At 41.3% G+C, this 25,613-nt stretch overlaps 1 protein-coding gene across 1 annotated transcript in view; it reads left to right on the top strand.

Annotated features, from left to right (window-relative positions):
* Positions 1-360: 360 nt before the first annotated feature.
* EFNA2 (ephrin A2) overlaps positions 361-25,613 on the top strand; it is a 325,831-nt gene continuing 300,578 nt past the window's right edge. The window contains exon 1 of the mRNA XM_070931856.1: positions 361-559. Coding sequence (XP_070787957.1) covers positions 438-559 — 122 coding nt within the window. The 5' untranslated portion in view covers positions 361-437. The remainder of the gene's footprint in view (positions 560-25,613) is intronic.

Here is a 25,613-nt window from a genome sequence, read left to right as displayed (position 1 = left end):
CTAAGAAGATCTTAAGAACTGCAAAGGTACCCAGATCCTGCTCCATCTCCGTGCAATAAATTAAGGAATCCCAGATTTTTTTCCCCCTCCCCTCAAAAAAAAGAAAGAAAAAAAAAGAAGTTGGTATTTTGCAAAGGGGGGCGGGAGGGGGGGCGAGAGAGAGAGAGAGAGAGAGAGCAAGCCAGACGAGGCGATTAAAGGGAAGATGACCTCTCCCACCCACCCCCAGACATTTTAAGAAACATGCCAAAATAAAAAAAGGAGAAATGAGCCGGGGCCCTTCTTCTTAAAAGCATCAAAGCGCTGCAAAAGAAAAGAAAAGAAGAAGAAAAAAATAGCAGGCGAGAAAGGAAAGAAAGAAAGAAAAAATCTCCCAGCAAAAAAAAAAAAAAAAGGGGAAGAAAGGAGGAGGTTAAACCGAGCGCCAATCAAGTAAAATGCAAGTTTCAGAGGTAGCAGCGCTTGTAGTTGCCCTTATTGGGGTTTGTGTCTGGACGGAGGACGGGAGCAAAGTTATCTCGGATCGCTATGCGGTGTACTGGAACAAAACCAATCCTAGGTAAGTGGGGAAAAAAAAGGGGAGCGAGCCGAGCTTGGGGGTAAAAAAAAGAAAAAAGAAAAAAAGCTTTTTTGTCTGTCCTCACTTGAGTTTGAAGGGCTGTGGGAGAGAAGAGCTTGGAGAATTGGAAGTGGGGGCGTCCTTGGACTTTCCCTGTAGATTTTTTTTGGGGGGGTGGAGGAACGTTGGACAAAGTGGAAGGAAGAAGAAAAGTTTTTCCCACTTGGGATGCCTGAAATGGAGATATGCAATCTTGTCTCTGGCTTCCCCCCCCCCCCCAACCCAACCCTCTTTTGCAAAAAGACATTTACTAGAAAAATTGCAGCAAAGAGACCGCTGGAGGAAATATTTCCAGCTCAGTTCAGGGGGGAAAAAATTGCTTCTTCCAAACTATCAACCCTATTATTATTATTTTTATTATTTTTGTTTGAAAAAAAATGCATCCCACACTGTGGCTTGTATCACTTGTACAAGCTGTGTGCAGAGAAGTGGAGTTTGAAAGTTGGGAGTTTCATCCTGTCTGGCGTGAGGAAGATTAACCTACAAAACTCTTGGGAAGTGACCTGTTTGGGATTTTTTTTTTTTTAATGATGACCAATTTTTTGGGGGGGGGGGTGTATAATTTTTGGCTGGCAGAGAGGTGCTATTTTGGTTTTTTTCTAGCTCAGCTGCTGCGTTCTCTGGTGTCATATCTGGGTTTGTCTGGAAGTTCAGGTCAGGCAATCCCCATCTTCCTAAAATTTGTAATGTGATTGCAAATAGTTTTCTTTCTGCTAAGGGCTGGAAGAATACCTTGCATAAAACACTTTTGGTCTCTTTTTTGCAAATTGATATTTGCTTAGACATCGTTGGGGGTGGTGGCATTATGGTGAATGTTTATTCCTGGATTTTTATTCTTTTTTTTTTTAGCAAAAAATTGGGTCAGGTCGTCTTTCTCTTAACAAACTCTCTGGAGGCCAAGAATGCTAGATTTGCTTAAATTTCACATCCCTTTGCTAGTTTTAGGCTAACTTGGATAAATTTTACTGGGGTGCCCTCTGTCTCCCATCTCTTCCCCATGCTTCAAGTCCCCCAAATAATTTGGGGGGGTATGGACACACAAACACACACGAACATACACACACACACACACACAGAGTCACAGACAAGCAGTTGTCCTACATTTTGGCACCTTGTTGAAAATAAGAAATATTTAATCAGTCATCCAGAAGTCAGTTCTAGGAAGTCATAAGACTGTGCAGCCAAGGAGAACAATTTTCTGAAGCGGTGCAGACTGTAAAATCAATTATATGTCACTTAAGGTCTCGATCTTGTCAAATTAAAACAGTTTTCTACTGTGCCTCTCTCTCTTTCTCGGTCTCCTTAACCACTTTGGATGGAAATATGGTTTTCTTTCGTTCTTCTTCTTTTTTTAAAAAAAAAAACTTGCTGGACCAAATAGGCAGACCTTATTATTTTTTTCCCCCCGCAGCTTGAAGGGGAAAGTTTTATATTTCCAATTTAGATGGGGGGACCAGAAGAGGGGGACAGTTGCCTTAATGTAGGATAGTTCTAAATGTGACGGTACCTAAAACTGAACAATCTTTGGAGAATCAGGCTGGCAAATGTTAGAAGCTCACCCAAAGATGGTGACCAACGGATTTTTGGTGAAGGGCATGGTAGTTAATTATATTTTTTTGTTGAGAGGGGTATCTCCACTTATGATATAAAGAGCCCTAATTGGCACACTGGTTGGGTTATAATGGTCAGGTAAACCCAAAGTTCCTAGAATGTGGTTTATTTGTGCCACCCTTCTCCATGCCAGTCTGTAGTGGTCTGCCAGCTTGTATTGTGAACGCAAACCGTGTTTAAATGAGTCCTCTTACTATTCCTAGGTCCAAAGTAGGGCTAAGCATTTAGAAGTGACTTTTTCCCCCCCTCACTGAAGGCTTATAACAGCTTTCTGAAGTAGCTGAAACAGGCTGTTGGATGACAGCCAAATCTTTGATTGCTCATAATGGACAGGATCTTAACCCCAAAATAACAGCTTCTTCTTCCTTTAATCTTAGCAAACGCCAAACCCACCCTCCCAAAAATATTTTTTTTAAAAAAACCTTTCGGAAAAAGTGATTCTTATTCAGCCTCTGTTGAAGGAGAAGCTAGCATTAACTTTCCCCTTTTTTCCACCCCGTTTAGTATTTCATACATTGTGTTTTGTATTTCATAAATGGTGCATCACTTTTGAATCTTGCATGGGTCCATCATTTTCTCTTTTAATTCTGAAATTTTAAGGAAACCTTTCCTTTTTTTCGTTCCTTTTTGCAATTTGAGCCCAATTATAAAAAAAAAGGGAACAAGGAGAAGTTCCTTCTTTATCCGGACAAAAAGACTAGTTTCCCAATACAATATTCATTTATTTAGAGCAAAAGCTAAAATAAATAAATAAATCCCCACAAAATTAGCAGTCCGTGGGATACTTTTAGGGAACAACTAAAAATGAAGTGTTTTAATACTGTGTGTGACCAACCATACGCTAAATAAATAAATAAATAAATAAGGGAACAACGGTAAAATTATGCCTGCAGGTTTTTTTGGTGAGTGCCTTGGCTACGGTTGAGGGTTTTGTGTCTCTTGGCACAAGTTGTGTTGTGACACTTGTTTTCAGCGCCTCTTAGCTACCTGCTGATGTGTCAGGGCTGTGTTAATGCGTGCAGAAATGGACTGGGGTGTCATCCGATTATGGAAAGGCCCACAACAGACAGAAGCTTGGGAGTCTGAATTGTTCGCTGGCAGCTACTTTTCATCAAAAAATGAAAAAAATAACAATAAAAATCTCCCCATTGGACATGAATGCCCCAACCTGCAGATTTGTGGGGCTCTTAATGGAAGGGTATTCTTGGTTTGTTCGCAACTCGGAGTCTTTATCTCTTCTCTCTGCCCACTTCCTGTCCTGAAGAATAAAGAGCTTCATTCTCCAGCCAAATGTTTTGGGTTTGAAGGAAACTGGGGGCTGATTTCAAGGCAGACCTACGTACTGTAAGGACATAGAGGAGAAGTTTAGAGGCCATCTTGGAGATTATGGCTGAGATTTGAGGGAAGTATCTCTAGGGACCATCATATTCTCTTGGCACTTGCTCTCTTCTGGGACCAACTTTGATGGTCTTTGCCATCATAGTTTAGCCACCAGAAGAACTGGGGATAATTTAATCTTTTCTACTCGAGGTAGAGGTATGGGGTATGGGGTGGTTGAGACCAACCTATGTGAGTCACATGGATTATTTTTTCTCACAGATGAATTCTCCATTTGTTTTACTAGCCATTAACCTCTTCCATTTCTTCCCCCTTTCCCCCCCTGTTTGCATTGCTATTTCCACTCCCCCCCCCCCACCTCAAAATCCCAAGACATGAATTTGCCTGATTTGGGCTGATTTTTATTTTATTTTTTTAAAAAAGCCGGTGGGCCACTGACCTTCATTGAACCTTGCCTTAAAAAACGCAATCCTTATTTTCTCACTGTTTCTGCGGCTTTCTTTGTGTGATGTGGAAGATATTTTATGGCCACTGGGTTTTCCAGGGTTTATTTTTGGGTCTGCCCCCTCCCTCCCATTTCTTACATCATTGATAATTATGATTATCTACTTCCTGATTCTTGGCTTTGTAAAAATTAGTGGGGCCTCTTGGTGGGAATCTCTGAAAAAGGTCCAGAATGTAGCTTAGAAGAAATATGAAATATTTGGAGTCACTGTTCTGTTTCCTCAAAAAAAAAAACTGGAAAAGGTTACAAACTCTTATGTGTCTAATGCAGAGGCACTAGAACTAAATTAATATATTTTTTTTTCATCATCCTACCAGTACTTTATACATGCTTCGAGCGAATGCCGGTGAATTATCCTAATAATAATGCAGAGTGTGGCTGGATTATTTTTCCGTGAATTTGCCTATGGAAACAAACCCAACTTCCTAGTTTATTCTCATATTGTTAGAGTTCGCAGGTAAAAACCTAACCCCTAAAACCAAAGAAAATCAGATGTGCAAAAATAGTTTTGCAGGGATGGGGTCGCAAAGAGGCCGATTTTGATTCTGACTGATCACAATAGCAAAATCCAGCTAGCAGTTGTTTCGCATTTCATGGTGTCAGTTTTGTGGAAAGTGTGTCAGTTGTGTTGAAACTTAAGTGGGTAAGAGTTTGTATTGCTAGGACAGTGTTGGGTGAGCTTCCTACCCTTTAGAGTAGGGAATCATTTCCTAAAAGAACTTGGAAAATAAGAATTTCAAAGTAGATCTTGCTCAACGCTTAAGAAAAAAAAGAAAGTCCCCCCCCCTCAGTTTTGAATAATATCCATAACTGACCGAAATAGCTTGAGCAGCTGAAAAATAATGGTTTATGCTTCACTAGTAGGAAAAGAAGACCCTCAATAAGATGAATGCACCTTGGTATGAAATTCTAGATTTGTGTATAAATCCACAACAAAATCCTGAATGTACAGTGGAAATTAGGAAGCTCAAGAGATGAAGTCAAGATAATATACCTTTTTCCCCCTCATGGAAGGCTGAGGAAGACCCGAAGATGTAAAAATCCCACAAAACCTTTAACATCTATAATTTCCTTTCCTCTGCAGCTCTCTTTCTCCCTTTTCCCATTTCATTATTCCCCTCTGAAAGTCACCGTTTCCATCTTGTGGCACATTTGCCTCCTTGTCTGAGTAAAGGGGATGCCTTCCTTGATAATTGTGTCTAAATTAAAAATCAATTGTAAATTGAGACACCGGGAACTTCGCCCATTCTGAATGTAATTTTTGATCACCCGCAGGCATGCTTGATATCACCGACCAGTAAGCGTGTTTTATGTGGTGGCCACGGGTCTGGAGAACATTGAGAGATGTTTATTAAATATGTCTCTGTGTAGGCTGTTGATTGAAATACCGGCGGGTGGGAAAGGTTAGGCGTTAGACAAGGGTGGAGAGTCCTGTGTGTGTTTAAATTATATGTGTGTGTGTCTGTGTATATTTGGGCTGGGGGCTGGGTGGTGGTGGAGTGGTATTTTTAATCTGAAATTCCTCAAACCAAGCTGAGATTGAATTAAAAAAAAAAAAACCCCAACAACTAGGCATCGTAGAAAGCTGCTATCAAAACGGCCGCCATGTTACATTTCCAGCAAGGAAAAACAGCTTGAGTTAGGTTTTGCGTGTTGAGCAGAATTCAACTTGCGAGTCCCAATGGGCCAACTTGAGGCTCACAAAGAAGAATGAGGATGGTTGTCCACTTGGAGCACCAAACTTCACAGATGACCAAGAAGATCTTTAAGGATAGCTTCCCACTGGCATTTCTCCTTTGTTTTAGTCAATTTAGGAATATCCCTTCGCACTGGAACGGCATTCGGTTTGAAATGTCCGATGTATTTTGCAAATAGGTGTGTGTTTTGTTTAGTTGGCAACGCTGTGCCGAGTTTCTTTCTTTACTCTGGAGCTTTGCAGAAGGATTCCTTAACTGGTAATCATTTGGGTCAAGAGGTTGGCCTGTCTTCTGATTGTAAAATTGCCAAGGGTTCAAACGACTTTGGGTTGAGTGTGGATAGATGCCAAACCCAAGTGCCCGGAAAGATTGGGTGGTGACCTATAATTCGGTGTAGGTAACCCCTGTGATTTTGGAGGGGCGGTGGTGGGGGTTTGTGTCTGGGAGCTGGATGGACTTCGGAGTCGAGATGTCCCCATTCCGAGCAAGAGCTGAGAAGCTGTTAGAAACCCAAGCACATTTCTGTTCTTTGTGATGGTGTGACCAGAGAAATCATTTCCAAAGTATCAGAGATAAAGATTTGTCATTGTTGTTCACGCCACCTGCCACAGTGTAATGGGCAGTTTTAGTGTAATTCTAGAATGACAGTTTCCTTGCTACCAGATGAATTCCCAAGGAGACCACTACATAGCTATCTATCTATCTATCTATCTGCAGAAGGAAAAAGTGGGGAAAAAAATAGATGGGTAAATGGTTGGCTATTTTCTCTCTCAATTGGCAACGCAGATCCATCCCATTATTTTATTTTCCTTTGCCCTCCTGGCCTGTATTTAGCCACACAAATGTTTCTCTTGTTCAATTGTTGTTATTATTTCTTCCCAAAGAGCTTTCACTGATGTGCCCATTCAGGACTGTTGTTTCAATTCTCTCTCTTTCTCTCTCTGTCTCTCCCTCCCTCTCTCTCTCCTTCTCACAGTCCCTTCCTCCCCAAACATAAATGACTCGAAATTCTCAACAAATTTGTAGAATTATGGGAAATCAGTTTACACTCTTGTGAATATTTCTGGAGACGACCACTGGGCAGTGGGTTAGATCAAATTCCCTTAAGAGAAGAGTGTTAAAAGATTCATCATCTGATCTAAATAAATTCTTAGGATTGGTTTTCGGTGGTTCCATGAAGCTTCCTAATTTCAGAAGGAATCGGATGCTAGGTACTACATTTTGGGGAGAAGAAATAAGGGAGAGAGAGCCTTCTCCTCAAAGTACCTGTAATTTCCATTGTGGTATCTCACAAACACAAAAGATGAATGCATTAGAAGGAAACTGAAGTTAGAAGGATCTTTGATGGTGAACCACTATAAAAGAAAGCTCTTAAGGCTGGGAAGGAAGCAACAGTAACTTAGAGCATAATTAACAATAAGCCCATGTAGACTTCAAGGTCCATCTTATCTGGAGAAAAGATGGTTAGCCTTTCAGTCTGGCATTCTTGGAAAAAGGTTCAGACAGTTCTTAGAGACCTCATTTGAGTGAAATTGCTAATAATTAAGCGTTAAGAGTTTGAGCTGGTTCAGTCTCCAAGCTTCTGCCTATTTATCTTTTACCTTCTTGAGAAGAAACCTACCTTTTGAGGTTCATCATGAATTTTTCTTGCTGAATTTTCTACCCCACTTAATATTGACAATGTCTTTAGTAAGTAAAAAAAAAATCTGAATGTGGCAATTTGTGCTTTTTTCCCCCCTGACTCTGCTAAATGTTTGGGACACTTCATCCAGCACTTTCTTGTGATGGTGGCTTCATCCTTCTGAAGATCTAGGATGGTCTTCAGTTGTTCTGAAATAGGCAAGCAGACTAAGAATGGGATGGGCAAGAAGGCATGAAAAGAAAAATAGAAAGAGGTGATTTTTCCCCCCTCCATAACCTTTTCGTTTGGCTGAATTCAGGGTTGGCAGTCCCTGATTTCTCCACCATTAACAATAAAATAATTCTTCTTCTGAAGAACACAGGCAAAATAAGAGGGCACAGCAGAAAAATTCAGCTTAACTGAAAACACCTCCCTATTCTTCCTGTTCTGGAAGAATGACACCCTCATTTCTTTTATTTCTTTTATTTATTTAAAAGGTTTTTGTGGCCACCCATCTTAAAAACGCAGCAAATACCTCCCTTCCGATGTGGTTGCTATAAAAAGCCAAAAAATTTTTTTACAGCAAATTGAGATAATGACCCACAGTCCACCTGGAGGCATTCCAATTCTTCCACCATCTTTATTCTCTTTTTTAAGAGGTGGAATTAGTTTCCTCTCTTTTCCCTATCTCCCCTTATTAATTAAATAAAACTATTGATTAAAAGTGTTTGCTTACCCGTTTTATATCTATCTATCTATCTATCTATCTCCACGGTGAAGATACGAAAATCTCCATGGCATAAATCTAGTAGTCATCCTCATCAATAACAAACAATGTGTTAAAAAAATAACCAGAATAGCTTTCGGAGGCAACCAATTAGGGTTGGTGCTAAATTAAACTACCTTTCTGGAAAAGCTTTGTCTTAAACCACCTTCCTCCAGGAATCTGTCCTGCGTCTTGTGACTATAATTCCCAGCTTGCAGGTGTGTCCTGATTAGGACCTAGTAAATTCCATCACGGCTTTTAAAGAAGCTGGATCTTCAAGGTTGGGTTGTTTTCTAGACAGAACTTCCAATATGAAGACATGAAGGAGGAATGTATGGTGGTCACTCAGTTACAAGCTCTTGTTTGTGTTCTGATGAGAGAGGCATCTCAGTTTATTTTCCCAGTATACCCTTGACTATAAATCATAGGAGCCTTTGCAGGATTGTTCAGGGAGGACTTATTTTTGGAGAGGGTGTGTGTGTGGACGGTTATTCTTTTGACCTTCTCTTGCACATACATTAACATTAATTCCTTGCCACATTTCACCCCTCTTTTCCATTCATTTTTAGAAAGGGGTTCTGTGTCCCCTTTCAGGGCAGCGAATCTGTAATCTCCCTGCGCAGTGTCCTCTTAACTTGAAGTGGGTCCATTTATTCTCCACCCATGCTTAAATTTTCACTCTTGATCACCCCAGATCCAATTTAAACCAAACCTTTCTATCGGCTTTCATTGGTAGGGAAAAAAATAAATAAATCTCTCTGTTCCTTTTCCCCCTCACCCACCCCCCGAATCGGGGCTGAGTTTCTCAAATGCTGTTATGCCCCCTTAAAAAAAAAACGTATTATTTTAAAATGCCTTTTCCCCCCCCCCACCCTGCCTTCCTTTCAAATATCCAGTTGGCCTGTCCATTCTCCCAAACCGTTAAATCCTCTTTATTGGTTCTTTGAGCTGTCTCAGCCGGGCGGTTAATAAACAGCAGATGCAAACAAGGTCCAATTTCTCTCTCTGGGGGACACAATTGTGTTTCCCCACAGGTTATATATTTGGCTGTCTTGTGTGCTGAATTCTAAGCGAAAGGTGGGGTCGGTCGGGCTGCCGTTGGTCTACACTTGCCTTCTCCTCCCGTCTCATTGGTTTGAGTCTTGGGGTTGAAGGTTTGGGGTGCAAATGAGGGCCGTCTCGTCAACCCTCCGGTTATAAATTGTAGCACAGTTTGGCCTTCGGTTTTGCACCACCATCTTGGTTTTAGCGAGTAGGCGTGTGCGAACACCTAATGGACTGTCTCAGTGTGTTGTCTTTTTTTAAAAAAAAAAAAACACGCCATGATTTCGGTGACATACAAAGACGTATATTTAGGTTAGAAGTCTTATCTGCCTTGATGGTTTAACCAACACTTTCTTGTGTCAGTGTCTCTGTTTCCCTCCTTTGGTGCTTTTGTCCTAATTACGAGAAATCATTATATAAGAGTAGCTGTACAGCTGAAGGAAACACGAAGATATGTATCCCCATAGACGTGTATTTCAGTGGAACGTACTTTACAGGAGTACAGAAAAAGTCATCAGTGTGTATTTGTATTATACATATGTCTATATTTTGTGGGGGTGTGACTGTTCACCCAAATGTACATACACATGGTGTTTTGTCTTTTATTTTGATAGTCACATTGAATATTTTCTTAGATCAAGATGCTGGATGTCTAATCAACAAAACCATGCTATTTAAAGCTGATGTTTATCGCATATAAACATCCTGTAACTATATATATGCACGTATTATGTATAATACATATGTACACATGCAGACTTATATGTTATACATAGACACATACACTATTATTACATACATATATATATACATGTATTGCAAACATACATATATGCATATACACATACCTACACATACTAAGCATATATTATACATACCTATACATATGTATACATATGTTGCACACATGTATATATACACACACAGGCATATACATACTCACAAATTATGCACACACACACACGTATATATATATATATATATATATAGATAGATAGATATAGATATAGATATAGATATAGATATAGATATATAGATATATATTAAAACAAGGAAATCACACACACACATACACATACATGTATGTGTATATGTACATTTGAGTGTCTGCTCATCTTTTTTTAATGTTTGATCAGTAAAAATGACACATGAGAATAATAACAGCTGAAAAGATGATTCCCTGAGCTTATGATTTACATTTTGTCTCTGTAAAGGAAAGAAAAACAGAATGAAAAATAGAGAGAACTGGAAGAGGGTACACATTACTGGCTATTTTACAATGGGTAAAATTTACTGACCAGAAAGGGGGGAAAATAAAATAAAGAGGAACATTAGATATAAAGTAATTACCTCTACCTCTACAAAGTTCACTTGAAGTAGGTAGGATAAGGACGATGGATTAACGCCAAAGGTTTTGCGAAAAGGGTGAGGTTTGCAAAGAGATTCAAATGGAAAGAAGAAAGTGTATAAATAGCAATAGTGTGTGTATGTGTATGAGTTCCTTGTTTTAAGTATGATCCCCTAACCCCTACGATATGATAAATTGTTCATATTTCAGGTCATTCCTGATTTTAGAGGACTCCATAGTAATCTTTCACAATAACACCGATGCAGCTAATTCCTCCCATCCCGTTTTTTCCCTCTATTATATGACTTCAAATTGTAGAGTTCGTGGTGCCAGAACCATTTTTATTTTCTTCTGCTCATTTCTGCATCCATTTGCAAACAGTCATCTATGTCTTTAGCCATTTAGAGTTGCTGGTGGTGTCACCGGTTCACTCTTGAATTATAGCTTGGGGATAAGATATTTTTCTCCCCTCTTTTATTTCTGACTTAACCCAACCATATTGGCTGTCAAGAAAGAAAAATGGCTCAGATTTGCTTAGCACCCCCCCCCCCCAATTCCCTCCCTCAATTCCCTTGAAATTTCATTTTTAGGGGCCTTAAATAATCCAAATTTCCAGCTCATCTCAGTTCCCAAATTCCGAATGATCACACAACCAAAAATTCAGTGGTCATTGCTCATTCTGACTTTGGTGTTTTATCTCCTTAATTTTGTACTAACAAAATGTCCAAACTGGGGGTCACAATTTCCCCGGGAGTCTCAAACGATTTAGAGAAAGGTTGCAAAAATGTTTTAAAGTTAACCACTTTTTTTTCCCCCTCTGGCAAGCCAAGGTAGTGCCCATACATGATGCTCCTTTGCTAGGGTGAATCCCTATTGGGCTTGTCCTGGTAAAACGGGGCACAGATTTGAAGAGACTCCAGTTTTGCTGCCCAAACCGTCAGTTTTATTCACCAAGTGGCTGCAAAAATTTTATTTCTCATTTAAATTAATGGTCACACTATTGCAAATAGTATCTCTGTATATAATCCTTGCTGTGCCATGGTTACATTGAAGTAGGACTTAATTTTGAGTGGGCACATTTAAGATAGTGCTTATTAGCGCCAGAGGTGAACACTTATCCAAGCGTTAATGCATATTATTTGAGTTATTTTTATTTTTAAATGTTTGCAATACAGTTAAGGATTTAAGGATTTTCTCTCTCTCTGTTGGATATTGGAAGGTGGGAAATCTTTGATCTGGTGATGCTGTCACAATTTGGTTTTGGGTTTTTTTTTTTTTGTTTTTTTTTTTGCTTTACAGCTGTTTATGTCTAAGGGACTCATTGGTGCCACACTCTTAGTCTGGTTAAATTAAAAATCTAGAAGTTGCATTCACATAACCCTTGAGTCTTGAGTCTTCGGAGAAAGGTGGCATACAAGTTGAACAAATAATAATAATAATAATCCCAGGTTGGATTAATTTTAACCTTGGTTTGGTGTGGGATTTTGGGATCACTTGGTGGGGTAGACCAAGCCTTATGCTTAGGTTATGGTTTTGAAAATAGGCGAATGCCTTAAAAGCAGATTAAACACATTGCATGAATACAGCCATAGAGTGTAGGAAGGAAATGTTGTTTTTGGAAAGAAGGCAGGTTTAAAATTATTAGCTTGTAGCTTTGTGGAAAATGCACGGGAGTACTGAAAATAAAGACCGAGAAATAAAAAACCGATTAAGTCTACAGGACCTCCAAAATCACACATGCTGTGAAGTCCTACGCCAGGACAACATTTAAAATCCTGGCTCCTGAAATGGTTTGTCCTGAAGTACTTAGGCTGAATATTGGAATACCCTTTTCTGAAATGTAAAAGGATTTGAGATTCTTGGCTGAATAATTTAAATTTCCCAGTTTCTTTCGCGGAAGTTCTAGGTTAGCACCAGGTACAATGCCAATGCCTGTATCTCAAGATGACTCCCAACTCAATTGCTTTTCCTAACAATCAAGTTCTCTTAGGTTTCCTCCTTCCCCATTTAAACTCATTCTGCTTTTACCAGAGGCAGGGGGAATAGGACATTGAAAGAATTCTGACAGGGTGAATTTCTAGCTTGTCGTCCTTTTTCTGCTTCAGAAATCTCTGAACAAAGGCCTGCCTGGAACCTACTTCCAACATTCATGGACAAACATGGGTAGACTGTTTTTTTCAGAACTTGCAATGTGTGGTTTGAAGGGGTTGATGGGATCTGATCATCCCAAATTGGCTTGTTGCTTGAAGCTAACAATCAATGCAATGTTTCTTCTGGAAGGTACTCAGAACTGGCCTTAAAAACAGGGTTGATTTATATTGTAGTACCGTGTTTCCCTGAAAATAAGACCCTGTCCTATATTTTTTGAACGCCGAAATAAGCGCTTGGCCTTATTTTCGGGGAGGTCTTATTATTTTGGGGCGCATGGAGCAAGATGGAACTCCTTTTGCTGTCTTACCTGATTTCCAGCTCTGCGTTTAAATATTTTCGCGGAGGGCTTATTTTGGGGGGGGAGTTTATTTTAGCACATGCACTCAAAAGCCCGATTGGGCTTATTATCAGGGGATGTTTTTTTTCCGGAGAAACAGGGTAAGTGTGGTGAACATCTGTACAGTATAGTAGAGCCTACTGTAGTAAGTTCTGAACATCTTCATAGCTGCTTTCGTTCTTCACCCAAAGTCTGACCAGGTCACTGTTCAAATATAAGGTAAAGGTTCCCCTCGCACATATGTGCTAGTCGTTCCCGACTCTAGCGGGCAGTGCTCATCTCCGTTTCAAAGCCGAAGAGCCAGCGCTGTCCGAAGACGTCTCCATGGTCATGTGGCTGGCATGACTAAATGCCAAAGGCGCATGGAACACTGTTACCTTCCCACCAAAGTTGGTCCCTATTTTTCTACTTGCATTTTTTACGTGCTTTCGAACTGCTAGGTCGGCAGAAGCTGGGACAAGTCACGGGAGCTCACCCCGTTAGGCGGCACTAGGGATTCGAACTGCTGAACTGCTGATCTTTCGATCGACAAGCTCAGCGTCTTAGCAATTGCATTTAGACTTATATACCACTTCACAGTGCTGTACAGTCCTTTCAAAGAGGTTTACAGAGTCAGCCTATTGCCCCCAACAATCTGGGCCCTCGTTTTACTGACCTTGGAAGGATGGATGGCTGAGTCAAATATAAGTCTTCTTTGCAGATCTCTGCTCCCTACAAGGGACATGACATGGGGGTCAAATGGCAGGCCTTTTCTGCGGTGCCCCCAATTTTATGGAACAGCCCCCCCTCCCCCAGAAGTGCAGATGGCTCCTATCCTGCCAGCATTTCATGAACAAGCCAGTTTTGTTCCAGTATCTCTTTGACTCTCAGATCTTTAGGACAATCGACTGATGGTTTTTCACAGTGCTATTTTTAATCCTATGTATGCGATTGCATTTTTTTTATTGTGTTTTTGTTGGATCCTATTCCGAACGCATCAGGATTCAGGGCAGTTGTATCAACAACGACAACTAAACAAATGAAAAATAATACTGCAAGGATGTATCCTGTAGTTGTATTTGTGCTTTGCTTCTCTTTGTTTCTAGTTGCATTTCATCAGGATTTGGCGCCAGGTTTTTGTAGTTTTTGATGTTTGAATTCTGTTGAATTTTATAGTTTTAATATAATTTTATATGTCTTTTACTTTCTGATTGGGTGCCGTCGAGAGAAAGAAGGACAGCTATATAAATGCTATATTATATCTACATACCTATATATGCACCTGCATCTGTATTTATATATCTACAGCTATATCTATATGTATATCTGTTTATATTTCAGATATCTGAACTGCCCATCTCCTTCAAAGAGGGACTCAAAATCTATATTTATGTTTAATAGTTATATGTCCGTCCATCCATCCATCCCTAAGCATATGTTTCATTTTATATATATTATAACTGTCGATCATGTCTGTCCGTCCCTGCCTGCCTTCCTACCTACTTACCTACCTACCTACCTATCATCCATCCATTATCTCTCTCTCTTTCTCTCCCTATCTACGGTATCTGTCTGTCTGTCTGTCTGTCTGTCTGTCTGTCTACGATATTTCCCTGAAAATAATACCCTTTCTTATATTTTTTTTGATCCTTGAAATAAGTGTTGGCCTTTTTGCCATGTGCTCAAAAGTCCAATTGGGCTTATTATCAGGGGATGTCTTATTTTGGGGAAAACAATGTATCTATCTATCTATCTATCTATCTATCTATCTATCTATCTATCTATCCATCCATCCATCCAAATCTTTTATTCTCTCTCTCCAAACACACACACACACACACACATTAAATTATTACGTTTTTTTGCATTCTGCTTACATTCCCCACCAACATATTTTGAGGTTAAGCGGTGGCGTTTATGCAAAGCTGAGAAAAGAAATCAGAAGGAGTTTGCCAAAGCAATTAAAGGCGTGAGGCAAGAGAAAGCAAAGCAAACGTAAAAACATTGCCTTTAAAAAAAAAAAAAAAACTAACTAAGAGATCCAAATTATGTGGGGCAACGTGCAGATTCTTCTGTGGCCTGATCCTTTTCTGCAAGCAAAGGTTTAGGAGAAATGGCTCTTGGGTCCGGCTTGCATTTCACCAGCTTCTTCTGCTGCCCCACACTGCTTCCTCGCCATCTTAGCTAGTAAAACTGGTTCCTGGCACAGGACAACGATGCTTTCTGTCTATATTAAACAATCTGCCTTTGGCTTTCATAGTAGTTCTCAGGATTGTTTCAAGGCAGCTCTGAGCAGAGACAGCCGAGCAGAAGGGAGATTTTGGAATTGTTGCAGCAGGAAAAAAAAAAATAACATAAAACAAAACCTCAAGCTTGCAGAAAGCTGTAGTTGTCACTTTTGAAATACTGAATGGCTCGTATCCTTGCTATGAAATGGATTTGACATACCCTGGAGCAGGTTCATTTCTTAAAGCAAGAACTAATTAAAATCCATAAATAATTTCATAAAATTCTAGCGTTAGAAATTGGATATGGGCAAACCGGGAAACCGGATTAGTCCATTTGTAGGGCAAATACAGAGTGGTGGCTTCAGAATTAAAATGGATTCTCCCCCACCCCCATGCCAGTGTAGACAAATGCGGTGCCAGTCAAGAATTTTGCCTGTGAAATCTTGGCTTGTTTGTGACATTGATTAAGCAAAGAGCGCCTAAGAACTTCTGTCCCTGCCATTTCTCGTAGGAGCACAGCAAGACCTCTTGTACTTCCAGAACGCAGGGCACAGAATTACGGGTTTCAGCGTATTTCATTTATTTGTATCCCACCTACATTATTTTTTGTAAACAACTCGACAGATCCCACACACCTTCTTCCTCCTATTTTCCCCACAAAAACAACCCTGTGAGGCGAGTTGGACTGAGAGAGAGGGATTGGCCCAAAGACACCCATTTGGCTTTCATGCCGAAGGCGGGACTAGAATTCACAGCGTCCTGGTGATTAGCTCAAAGACACCAAGTCGGCTTTCATGATTTAGATGGGACTAGAACTCACAGTCTCCTGGTGATTATCCCAAAGTCACCCAGCTGGCTTTCATGTCTAAGGCAAGACTAGAACTTACATTCTCCTACTGTGTTTCCCCGAAAATAAGACTGGGCCTTATATTATTTTTTGCTCCAAAAGATGCATTAGGGCTTATTTTCTGGTTAGGTCTTCTTTTCGGGGAAATACGGTACTAATTGTGTCTGATGATCTTAACGGGCGTATTTTTGGGGTAGGGCTTATATTATGAGCATCCTGAAAAAACATGCTAGGGCTTATTTTCCAGTTGGGTCTTATTTTTGGAGAAATAGAGTAGCGATTGGCCCAAAGTTACCTGGCGGATTTTCATGCTTAAGGCAGATCTAGAACTCACCGTTTCCCTCTCTTAACCTGATGCCTTAACCATTAGACATAAACTGCTTAGGGTTAAAGTGTCATGAAGGCAGATTGTGGTTAAATGCTAGGACACGTAGCAGTAAGAACCATTTAATCATAATTACCCAGGGAAGGGAGAGCGACTTTATTAGATAATGGCAAGTAACATTTGGTATTCTGATCATGGTTGAATCTGGAATCTTGCATTGAGCAAGGAATTGGATTTGATGACCTCAAGATTTCCTTCCAAACTACAATTTTTGGACAGAGAGACACCTGGAAAAGAAACTTCAGGGGATGGTGGAAAACCCATATGGCTGGCATTTCCTTTCCTACTCACTGGTTCCTTAGAACATAGAATAGTAGGGTTGGAACCTCAACTCTTATAGGCTTCTGGGAGTTGATGTCCACCCATCCCCAGCTTGTCAAGGTTGAGAAACATTGGCTTCAACGTTCCTCCTTCCAACAGATGGAGCTTCTCCATGGAAGGAAAACTCCCTGTTCTTGCTCCCACTAGGAGGAGAGGATATGGCTTTCCGATGATTTGATCCTCATGGACCAAAGGAGATCTTCTGCAGGCAGAACAAATTTCCAGCTCCCGAGCTACAGACCGTGGCTTTCTTGACTCTATATCGCACACAGCAAAGCCATAATTGGTGCCAGGGATCCCTGATCACATTCGCTTGGCGTTTTCTCCCCCCCCCCCTGAGTGCTCAGAGAAGACGCCACTCATCATTACTGAAAAGCGGCAAGGTCTCTGTCAGCTAAAGAAGATGCCATCTTGTGTCTTACAGACATTTCTCTCCCCCCCCCCACTTTCCAATTGTCAGATAACACTGACGTACATTTATTTATAACATTTTAATTCTGGCCTTCTCCAAAGAGCTAGAAAGAGCATCCGTGGCCTTCCTCCTCCACGCTCTGTTTTCTTTCTGGCCTCTTGACAATCCCTAGAAGCAAGGTTTTGGCTGGGAAATTAGAAATGGCTTAAAGATTGCCGTTGAGTAGGGATTTGGACCAGTTTGAAAGTCAGCCTGAGCTGCTTATTTGGGAAATGTATACACGCCAGTGCTTCCTTAGCAGTTCTTCAAGCATAGCATCGGGGTTTGCTTTCCTTCTTGATGCGTTCCTTATTTTGTTGGGCACTCATTCAGAAGCCTCTTTGGCAGCGAGTTCCAAGCCTGTGTATAAAATGGATTTGTATGTTTGTATTTAGGATGTAATGGAAGGGTATAAAAGGGAGAGAGGCCAGGTTGAAGGAAGGTAGCAAATGCATTTCCCCGCACACCTTTGTGAGGAGAACAGGACCTCGTTTCTCTGAAAAAATAGGCGATGTGAGCGGTGCCATTTCCACTTTTCGAAGCTTATCGAGGGAGCTTGTCCCAAAGGCTGGTATGAATAAAAGCGGGGCTAAGTTAGCTTCTGTTCTATTTGGCCTCTTTTAAAAGGGGAAAATATTACTACCATTGTGGCCGATGTTCATAATAAAGCATTGCTAGGATTACAGGCCATCTGGGAAAGTTGGCTAAGATAAGGGGTGCCCCTTCAATCGCTCGGGCTGTGATGCACGAATGCTCGATACTGCTATGTGGTTCTGCAAAGGGACTTCGTCACAGTTGCAAGAACGCGCCCGTCCCACCGTGAAACCTGAAGGTTCAGACATAGAAGGAATCCCCTCACGGGTTTCCTTTGGAGCAAAACGTTGGCTTATTTTGCCACGCCGATTCTGGCACGGGGGGGAGGTGTCGGAATGCGTGACTTTGGGCTCAATTCTGGGCTCAAATACAAAACACGCATTTTGGATAGATCGAAATAATAATAGTAATGATAATAATATAATAATAATATATGAAACACATGTTGGAGATATTTCTTACGAAAGAACCAAAGGGAGAAATTTGCCTGATGTGGTGGGGCACCACAATATCGGGTTTGCATGAATTGGCCTGATGTTTGTTTGTTTATTTAGAAAATGTATATGGCCGCCCACTCAGTCTTACTGACTCTGGGCGGTTTACTAAAAATGTTGACCCATCTGATGCTGTATAGGGGTGTTTTGCTTTGAGATTCAGCAACTGGGAGCTAGGTAGGAAGCCATTTAGGTATGAGCGTTATCCGTATGGAACAACCTAAAAATTTGGAGGGTGACACCGCCGGGGTGGTTACAGGACAGTTGTGTCCCAAAGGACTGAGAGTGTTGCTGAGAGTGGGCTTTGGTGTTTATTTATTTAAATTTAATATAAATTTTAGGGTGCTTATGGCATCTGTGTACATGTAAACCGTCAGGCGTCAATTTGGGGCTGGTGGAATACAAACCTGGAAATAAATAATAGACTTGAGGAAAAACCACAGAGATTTGGGTTCCTGTTTTTAATTGCCTGGCATATGTCGGAATAAAATAATTGAATAGTCCTTGTGCTGGCACAGATCGGATTGAGTCATCTCTAGGGATGCTGTTTAACTTGTTCTCAGGTGCATACAGGGAGGAAGGAAATGAGGGAGAGAGAGGAATGGATGAATGGATGGATGGATAGAGAGAGAGAGAGAGAGAAAGAGAGAGAGAGAGAGAGAGAGAGAGAGATGATAGATAGATAAACAGACAAACAGATTGACCGATGAGTTGGGAGAGATGGATGGATGGATGGATGGATGGAAAGAGAAACACACAGAAAGATAGATAGGTGGGGGAGAGAGAGAGAAAGAGAGGGAGGGAGGAAGATGGACAGATGGACAGACAGACAGGTCTAAACTCAACACCGGAGTGAATATGAAAGATATTATTTGCTTATTTTGAATTGATTTGATTTTTATTATTGTTTAGAAATAACCCAAGGTGGCATGTGGGCACAGGGGCCGATACTAAGTCAGAGTTGGCGCCAGGGATAAATTTTTCAGCTCTTGATTTTGTAGCACAAACCAGATTTAAAAGTCAGGCACGCGCCAGCGGAAGGAGATTTGGTAGCATCTTAGTATTCTCCAAGTCGGTCCTGGACACTCACGGTTAAAGCTCCGTTGATGGGAGACCCTGCCCTGGCTGTTATCTCAGGCAGCCGCTGGTAAAGTGGAAAATAGCACGCTGGGTGAATTGATAGACAATTTCGTCTAAAGGGGCTTTCTTTGTTCTTAGTCTTGCTGTGATTTCCCCCCCCCCTTTTAAAACAGCCCTTCGGTTAGTTAATTATCCCTTTAGAGCAGGCCTAAAATATAAAAAGAGTCCCTTTCCGTGAGCTGGGCAGCCACATAAATTTAATTAATAATTTTTAAAAATATATATATAAAACCACAGGTCCCTGTCCTGATGAGCTTACAGACTCCAATGGTTGGAGATTGTTGGTCGCTTTAAAAAAACAACAACTCTCGTTTCCCCCCTTAAAATTCAGGCAATATCTCTCTATATATCACAGGACGTTGAAAAGAAGTGTGTGGTGAGGTGAGGAATATTATCACAAGGCTAGAACAAATATTGAAGAGAGATTTCTTGCGCAGAATATGTTTCTTTTTCTTTCTTTCTTTTTTTTTTCCCAAGCGGTGATGAGCATTGATTGACACATGAGGATATTGAAAAGAAAATAAGGCCCCTGTTTGCATTAACATTCCCATCCTAAAAGCAAATTGTAAAGTTCCCGTCGTAATAGGTTCTGATCAAATTAACTTTTCTGGAAAATGCGCCGAGCATTGTCGATTGGAGTTTATATTAGCAAGCCATTATTCTGTGATTATAATGGGTGGTAAAATATCTTGGGATAAGTGAGGAGCGAGAAACCAAGATGGTGTATGTAAATCTCTTTTCTGGAAAAGGCTTCCCCCCCCCCCCGGCTGCTGTCAATGCTTTAAAAATTATATCTATATCTATATATCTATATATCTATATCTATATATCTGTTTCTGTTTCTATCTATCTATATCTATATGTATATCTGTCTGTCTGTCTGTCTGTCTATCTATATCTATCTATCTATCTATCTATCTATCTATCTATCTATCTATCTATCTATCTATCTATCATCTAACTATCTCAAACAAGTAGCTAAAAAAAATACACCAGAACCAATCTGGCTTCTTTAAAAAAAAATTTAGTGTACTTATTAGATGGTCAGCTGCCGTAATAATTTTGTTATTAATTAAAAAAGAAAACAAAAACCTTTGCTCCTTGTTATCTTAAGTAGCCTGGCTTTGGCCCCACCGCTTGATTTTATTATTATTATTATTTTAACCACTGATTAATGAGTTTATTGATGGAGGGTTTGATGGATCCTTGAAATTTGGGGGCTCCCGCACCCTTCAGCTCGCAAGCATTTATTTATTTATTTATTTTGCCATGAGAACCTTTTGCAGGCCCATTGTTGAGCGCTTTTGAAAATAATAATAATAATAAAAAAAAGAAGTAAATAGATTCATCCTTCTGAAGAACTTTTAAGTTAGCGGGATGGGTGGAAGTGGGGATGAAAGCCATGGAGATGAGATTTTCGAAGGCCATGGAGAGCGGTTCTGCCCTCGACGTGAGCTTTTTTCAAGAGGCGTAGTAGCTCCGAGGAGGCCTACAAATGACGGTTCAGTTGCCTGCAGTGAGTATCTAGTCTGCAAACTACTCGTCTCGCACACAAGCGGAAGGAAAGGTATTCTAATGATCGCGTTCTTCTGCTTTCCTGAGGAGAGCAAGGTTTTCTTCAACACTTCACAAAGCTTTGCAATAGAAAGCCTTATTTGAACACCATTAATACCCTGCCTTCCTCCGCCCCCCCCCCCCCGGCAAACTCCCTGCCCCCCCCAGTTTGGTTCTCCCCCCCCCCCATAACCGGCTCTTTGCTGCCTTGTTCTGCTCAAGTGCTTCCTATTGTAAGCGAGCTAATTACTATTTAATGAGCCACTAAGCTGAGAGCCAGTTTGGGTTAGTGATTAAGGCACGAGGCTAAAACTGGGAGATGGTGAGTTCTAGTTCCGCCTTAGCCATTGAAAGCCCAGCTGTGTGACTTTGAACCAATCATGAATTCTGGTCTCACCTTAGCCAGGAAAGCTGGTTGGGTGACCTTCATTCTCTCTCAGATGAACTTACCTCACAGGGTTGTTATTTTGGGGGAAATAGGAATAGAATAGAATAACAGAGTTGGAAGGGACCTTGGAGGTCTTCTAGTCCAACCCCCTGCTTAGGCAGGAAACCCTACACCACTTCAGACAAATGGTTATCTAGTCTCTTCTTAAAAACTTCCAGTGTTGGAGCATCCACAACTTCTGGAGGCAAGTTGTTCCACTGATTAATTGTTCTAATTGTCAGGAAATTTCTCCTTAGTTCTAAGTTGCTTCTCTCCTTGATTAGTTTCCACCCATTGCTTCTTGTCCTGCCCTCAGGTACTTTGGAGAATAACTTGACTACTTCTTCGTGAGGTAGAAGACTGCTGTCATGTCTCCCCTAGTCCTTCTTTTCATTAAACTACAAATACTCAGTTCCTGAAACCGAGGAGGAAGGAGCACAGGTAGTCCTCGACTTACGACCAACAATTGAGCCCAAAATTTCTTTTGCTAAGCGAGACGTTTGTTAAGTGAGTTTCATCCCATTTTACCACTTTTCTTAGCATAGTTGTTAAGTGAATCGTTGCAGTTGTTAAGTAAGTAACACAGTTATTAAGTGAATCTGGCTTCTCCATTGACTTTTGCTTGTCAGAAGGTCGCAAAAGGGGTGTGTGTGTCACATGACCCCAGGACACTGCAACCGTCATAAATATGAGTCAGTTGCCAAGCTTCTGAATTTTGATCATGCTGCAATGGTCATAAGTGTGAAAAATGGTCGTAAGTCACTTTTTTCAGTGCCGTTGCAACTTTGAACAGTCATTAAATGGATTGTTGTAATTTGAGGACTACCTGAATTAGGCATGTTCGCAGCCTTGAATTATTTGTAAAGATAATGAAGGTGGGTTATAAATAAATATGAATATAAATAAGCCACAAAGCTGCTGAATGAAGAAAGAACGGGTGCCCTTTGCCATCAAAAGTACAGAGATAATGGAGCCAAACGTCAAAATAGCGGGGGATCTATCAACCTGATGAAACTTGCTAAACCGTTAATGCAATGAAGATGACAGTCCGATGATCTGCCAGATTTAGTTTTCCCATCAAAATCCGCCATGATGATGGCCAACACCAAAAATGAGATTTACAATTTCTTTATTCTGTCATTGTCCTGTGGGTTATGAACCATCCAGAAGGCGCTTCTATGTAACTCTCAGTTTTGTTTATTTTATTTGTTTTAATTGTTAAAAAATTTGTACCTCTCTTTTAGTCCTGTCGGTGTTAAGGCAGCACAAATCTTCACAATTAAATAGCCTTATGGTTTTAAATAAAACCACAGATGGTTAAAATGCAAAAGGGGCCACTGCATAAAAATACAATAAAATATTTAAACATCTCCCAGTTAAATGAAATCTTAAGCGTTTTCCTGGAGAGGCAAAAATTGACTGGCTCTTCAAAGGTGTTTAAAGACAATGTGGAATGGTTATAGAACTACAAGTAGTCCTCGACTTATGACCACAATTGGGCCCAAAATTCCTGTTATTAAGTGAGACAAGTGTGTTTTGCTCCATGTTATTACCTTTCCATAGTTGTTAAGTGAATCACTGCAGTTGATAAGATAGTAACCCAGTTGTTGAGTGAATCTGGCTTCCCCATTGTCAGGTCGCAAAAGGGGACCACATGACCTTGGGACACAGCAACGGTCATAAACACGAACCGGTTTGCCAAGCATCTGAATTTTAATCACATGATCATGAGGATGCCGCAAAGGTTGTAATTGTGAAAAATGGTCATAAGTTGCATTTACAAGTGCCATTGTAACTTTGAACCGTCACTAAATGAACTGTTGTAAGTCGAGGACTACCTGCATTTAGAGCGAGTTTTGTGTAACGATGAAGGCACCAGGCTGAAAAAAACAGGAGACTGAAAGTTCTAGTCCATAGGCATGAAAGCAGGCTGGGTGAGTTTGTGCCTATCACCAGGAGACAGGGAATTCTAGTCCTGCCTTAGGCATGAAAGCAGGCTGGGTGACTTTGGGCTAATCACCAGGAGACTGAGAGTTCTAGTCCTGCCTTAGGCATGAAAGCAGACTGGGTGACTTTGAGCCAATCACCAGGAGACAGAGAATTCTAGTCCTGCCTTAGGCAGGAAAGCAGGCTGAGTGACTTTGGGCCAATCACCAGGAGACTGAGAGTTCTAGTCCTGCCTTAGGCATGAAAACAGGCTGGGTGAATTTGTGCCTATCACCAGGAGACAGGGAATTCTAGTCTTGCCTTAGGCATGAAAACAGGCTGGGTGACTTTGGGCTAATCACCAGGAGACTGAGAGTTCTAGTCCTGCCTTAGGCATGAAAACAGGCTGGGTGAGTTTGTGCCTATCAGCAGGAGACAGGGAGTTCTAGTCTTGCCTTAGGCATGAAAACAGGCTGGGTGACTTTGGGCCAATCACCAGGAGACTGAGAGTTCTAGTCCTGCCTTAGGCATGAAAACAGGCTGAGTGACTTTGGGCCAATCACCAGGAGACTGAGAGTTCTAGTCCTGCCTTAGGCATGAAAACAGGCTGGGTGAGTTTGTGCCTATCACCAGGAGACAGGGAATTCTAGTCTTGCCTTAGGCATGAAAACAGGCTGGGTGACTTTGGGCCAATCACCAGGAGACTGAGAGTTCTAGTCCTGCCTTAGGCATGAAAACAGGCTGAGTGACTTTGGGCCAATCACCAGGAGACTGAGAGTTCTAGTCCTGCCTTAGGCATGAAAACAGGCTGGGTGACTTTGGGCCAATCACCAGGAGACTGAGAGTTCTAGTCTTGCCTTAGGCATGAAAACAGGCTGAGTGACTTTGGGCCAATCACCAGGCGACTGAGTTTTAGTTCTGCCTTAGGCATGAAAACAGGCTGGGTGAGTTTGTGCCTATCACCAGGAGACAGGGAGTTCTAGTCTTGCCTTAGGCATGGAAACAGGCTGGGTGACTTTGGGCCAATCACCAGGAGACTGAGAGTTCTAGTCCTGCCTTAGGCATGAAAACAGGCTGGGTGACTGGACCAATCACCAGGAGACTGAGAGTTCTAGTCCTGCCTTAGGCATGAAAACAGGCTGGGTGACTGGACCAATCACCAGGAGACTGAGAGTTCTAGTCCTGCCTTAGGCAGGAAAGCAGGCTGGGGGACTTTGAGCCAATTACCGAGAAACTATGAAATTTGACTTACAACTTGTCCTTGATTTACAACCATTCGTCTAGTGACTGTTTGACGCTACGATGGTGCTGAAAAAAGTGACTTACAACCACCTCTCGCACTTATGAATGTCGTAGCATCCCTATGGCCACATGCTCAAAATTTGGGCACTTGGCAACTAGCATGCATTTACAACAATTGCAGTGTCCGGGACAGGGGTGAGTTCTACTTACCTTTTCTACCGGTTCGCAATGGCATCGCAGAAGCAGAAGCTTCTGCGCATGTGCAGATTGCTGATGACGACATCCGGGGTGATGGGCGGGGCCTCCCGCCGGTTTTACTACCGGTCCGAATCGGGGGCTGGTCCGGGGTCATATGGTGACCGACCTCCTTGGCCAACTTCTGACAAGCAAAGTCAATGGGGAAAGCCAGACTCACTTAATAACTACCTCTCTTAGCAATGGAAGTTCTTGTCATAAATTGAGGACTAGCTCTGTGTGGATGAAGATACAATTTTGGCTATAAACTGCTTTTATAGCATGTGATATTTTTGATGTAAGTAGCCCAGCATCGCCTTGGAGCGTGATGGCCGGCAAACAAATTTAATTAATAAATAAAATTGCAATGGGAATGAACCAGTGGGAATGAACCAGTGGGAAATCTAATTTTGGAGACCATTCCTGTCCTGAGCCTTTAGTTCAGAGCTGGGGGAGCCATGGCCCCTTCAATGACTTTTGGACTTCAACTCCCAGAATTCCTGAGCATGGCTGGCTCGGGAATTCTGGGAGTTGAAGTCCACAAGTCATTAAAGGGCCATTGTTCACTACTCCTGCTCTAGCTGATACCCAGCTTCTCTCCCTTTCTCTTTCCACTATTGTGACCACCTGTAGAAAGGAATAGAATCATTGCAGAATAGAGGGATTTTTTTTTTGACACAAAGTGGACAAAATATAGAACTAGTTCCTTTGGGATATCTTTTTCATCCTGCCAGGCGTGAGGTGGCCTTGTTTT

The sequence above is a fragment of the Pituophis catenifer genome, unplaced genomic scaffold (genome assembly GCF_029215685.1).
Source record: "Pituophis catenifer annectens isolate HBS135680 unplaced genomic scaffold, rPitCat1.0.hap2 SCAF_1, whole genome shotgun sequence".
Taxonomy (NCBI): Eukaryota; Metazoa; Chordata; class Lepidosauria; order Squamata; family Colubridae; genus Pituophis; species Pituophis catenifer.
The sequence above is the reverse complement of the archived record's forward strand: the minus strand, read 5'-3'. Positions and strand labels throughout refer to the sequence as shown.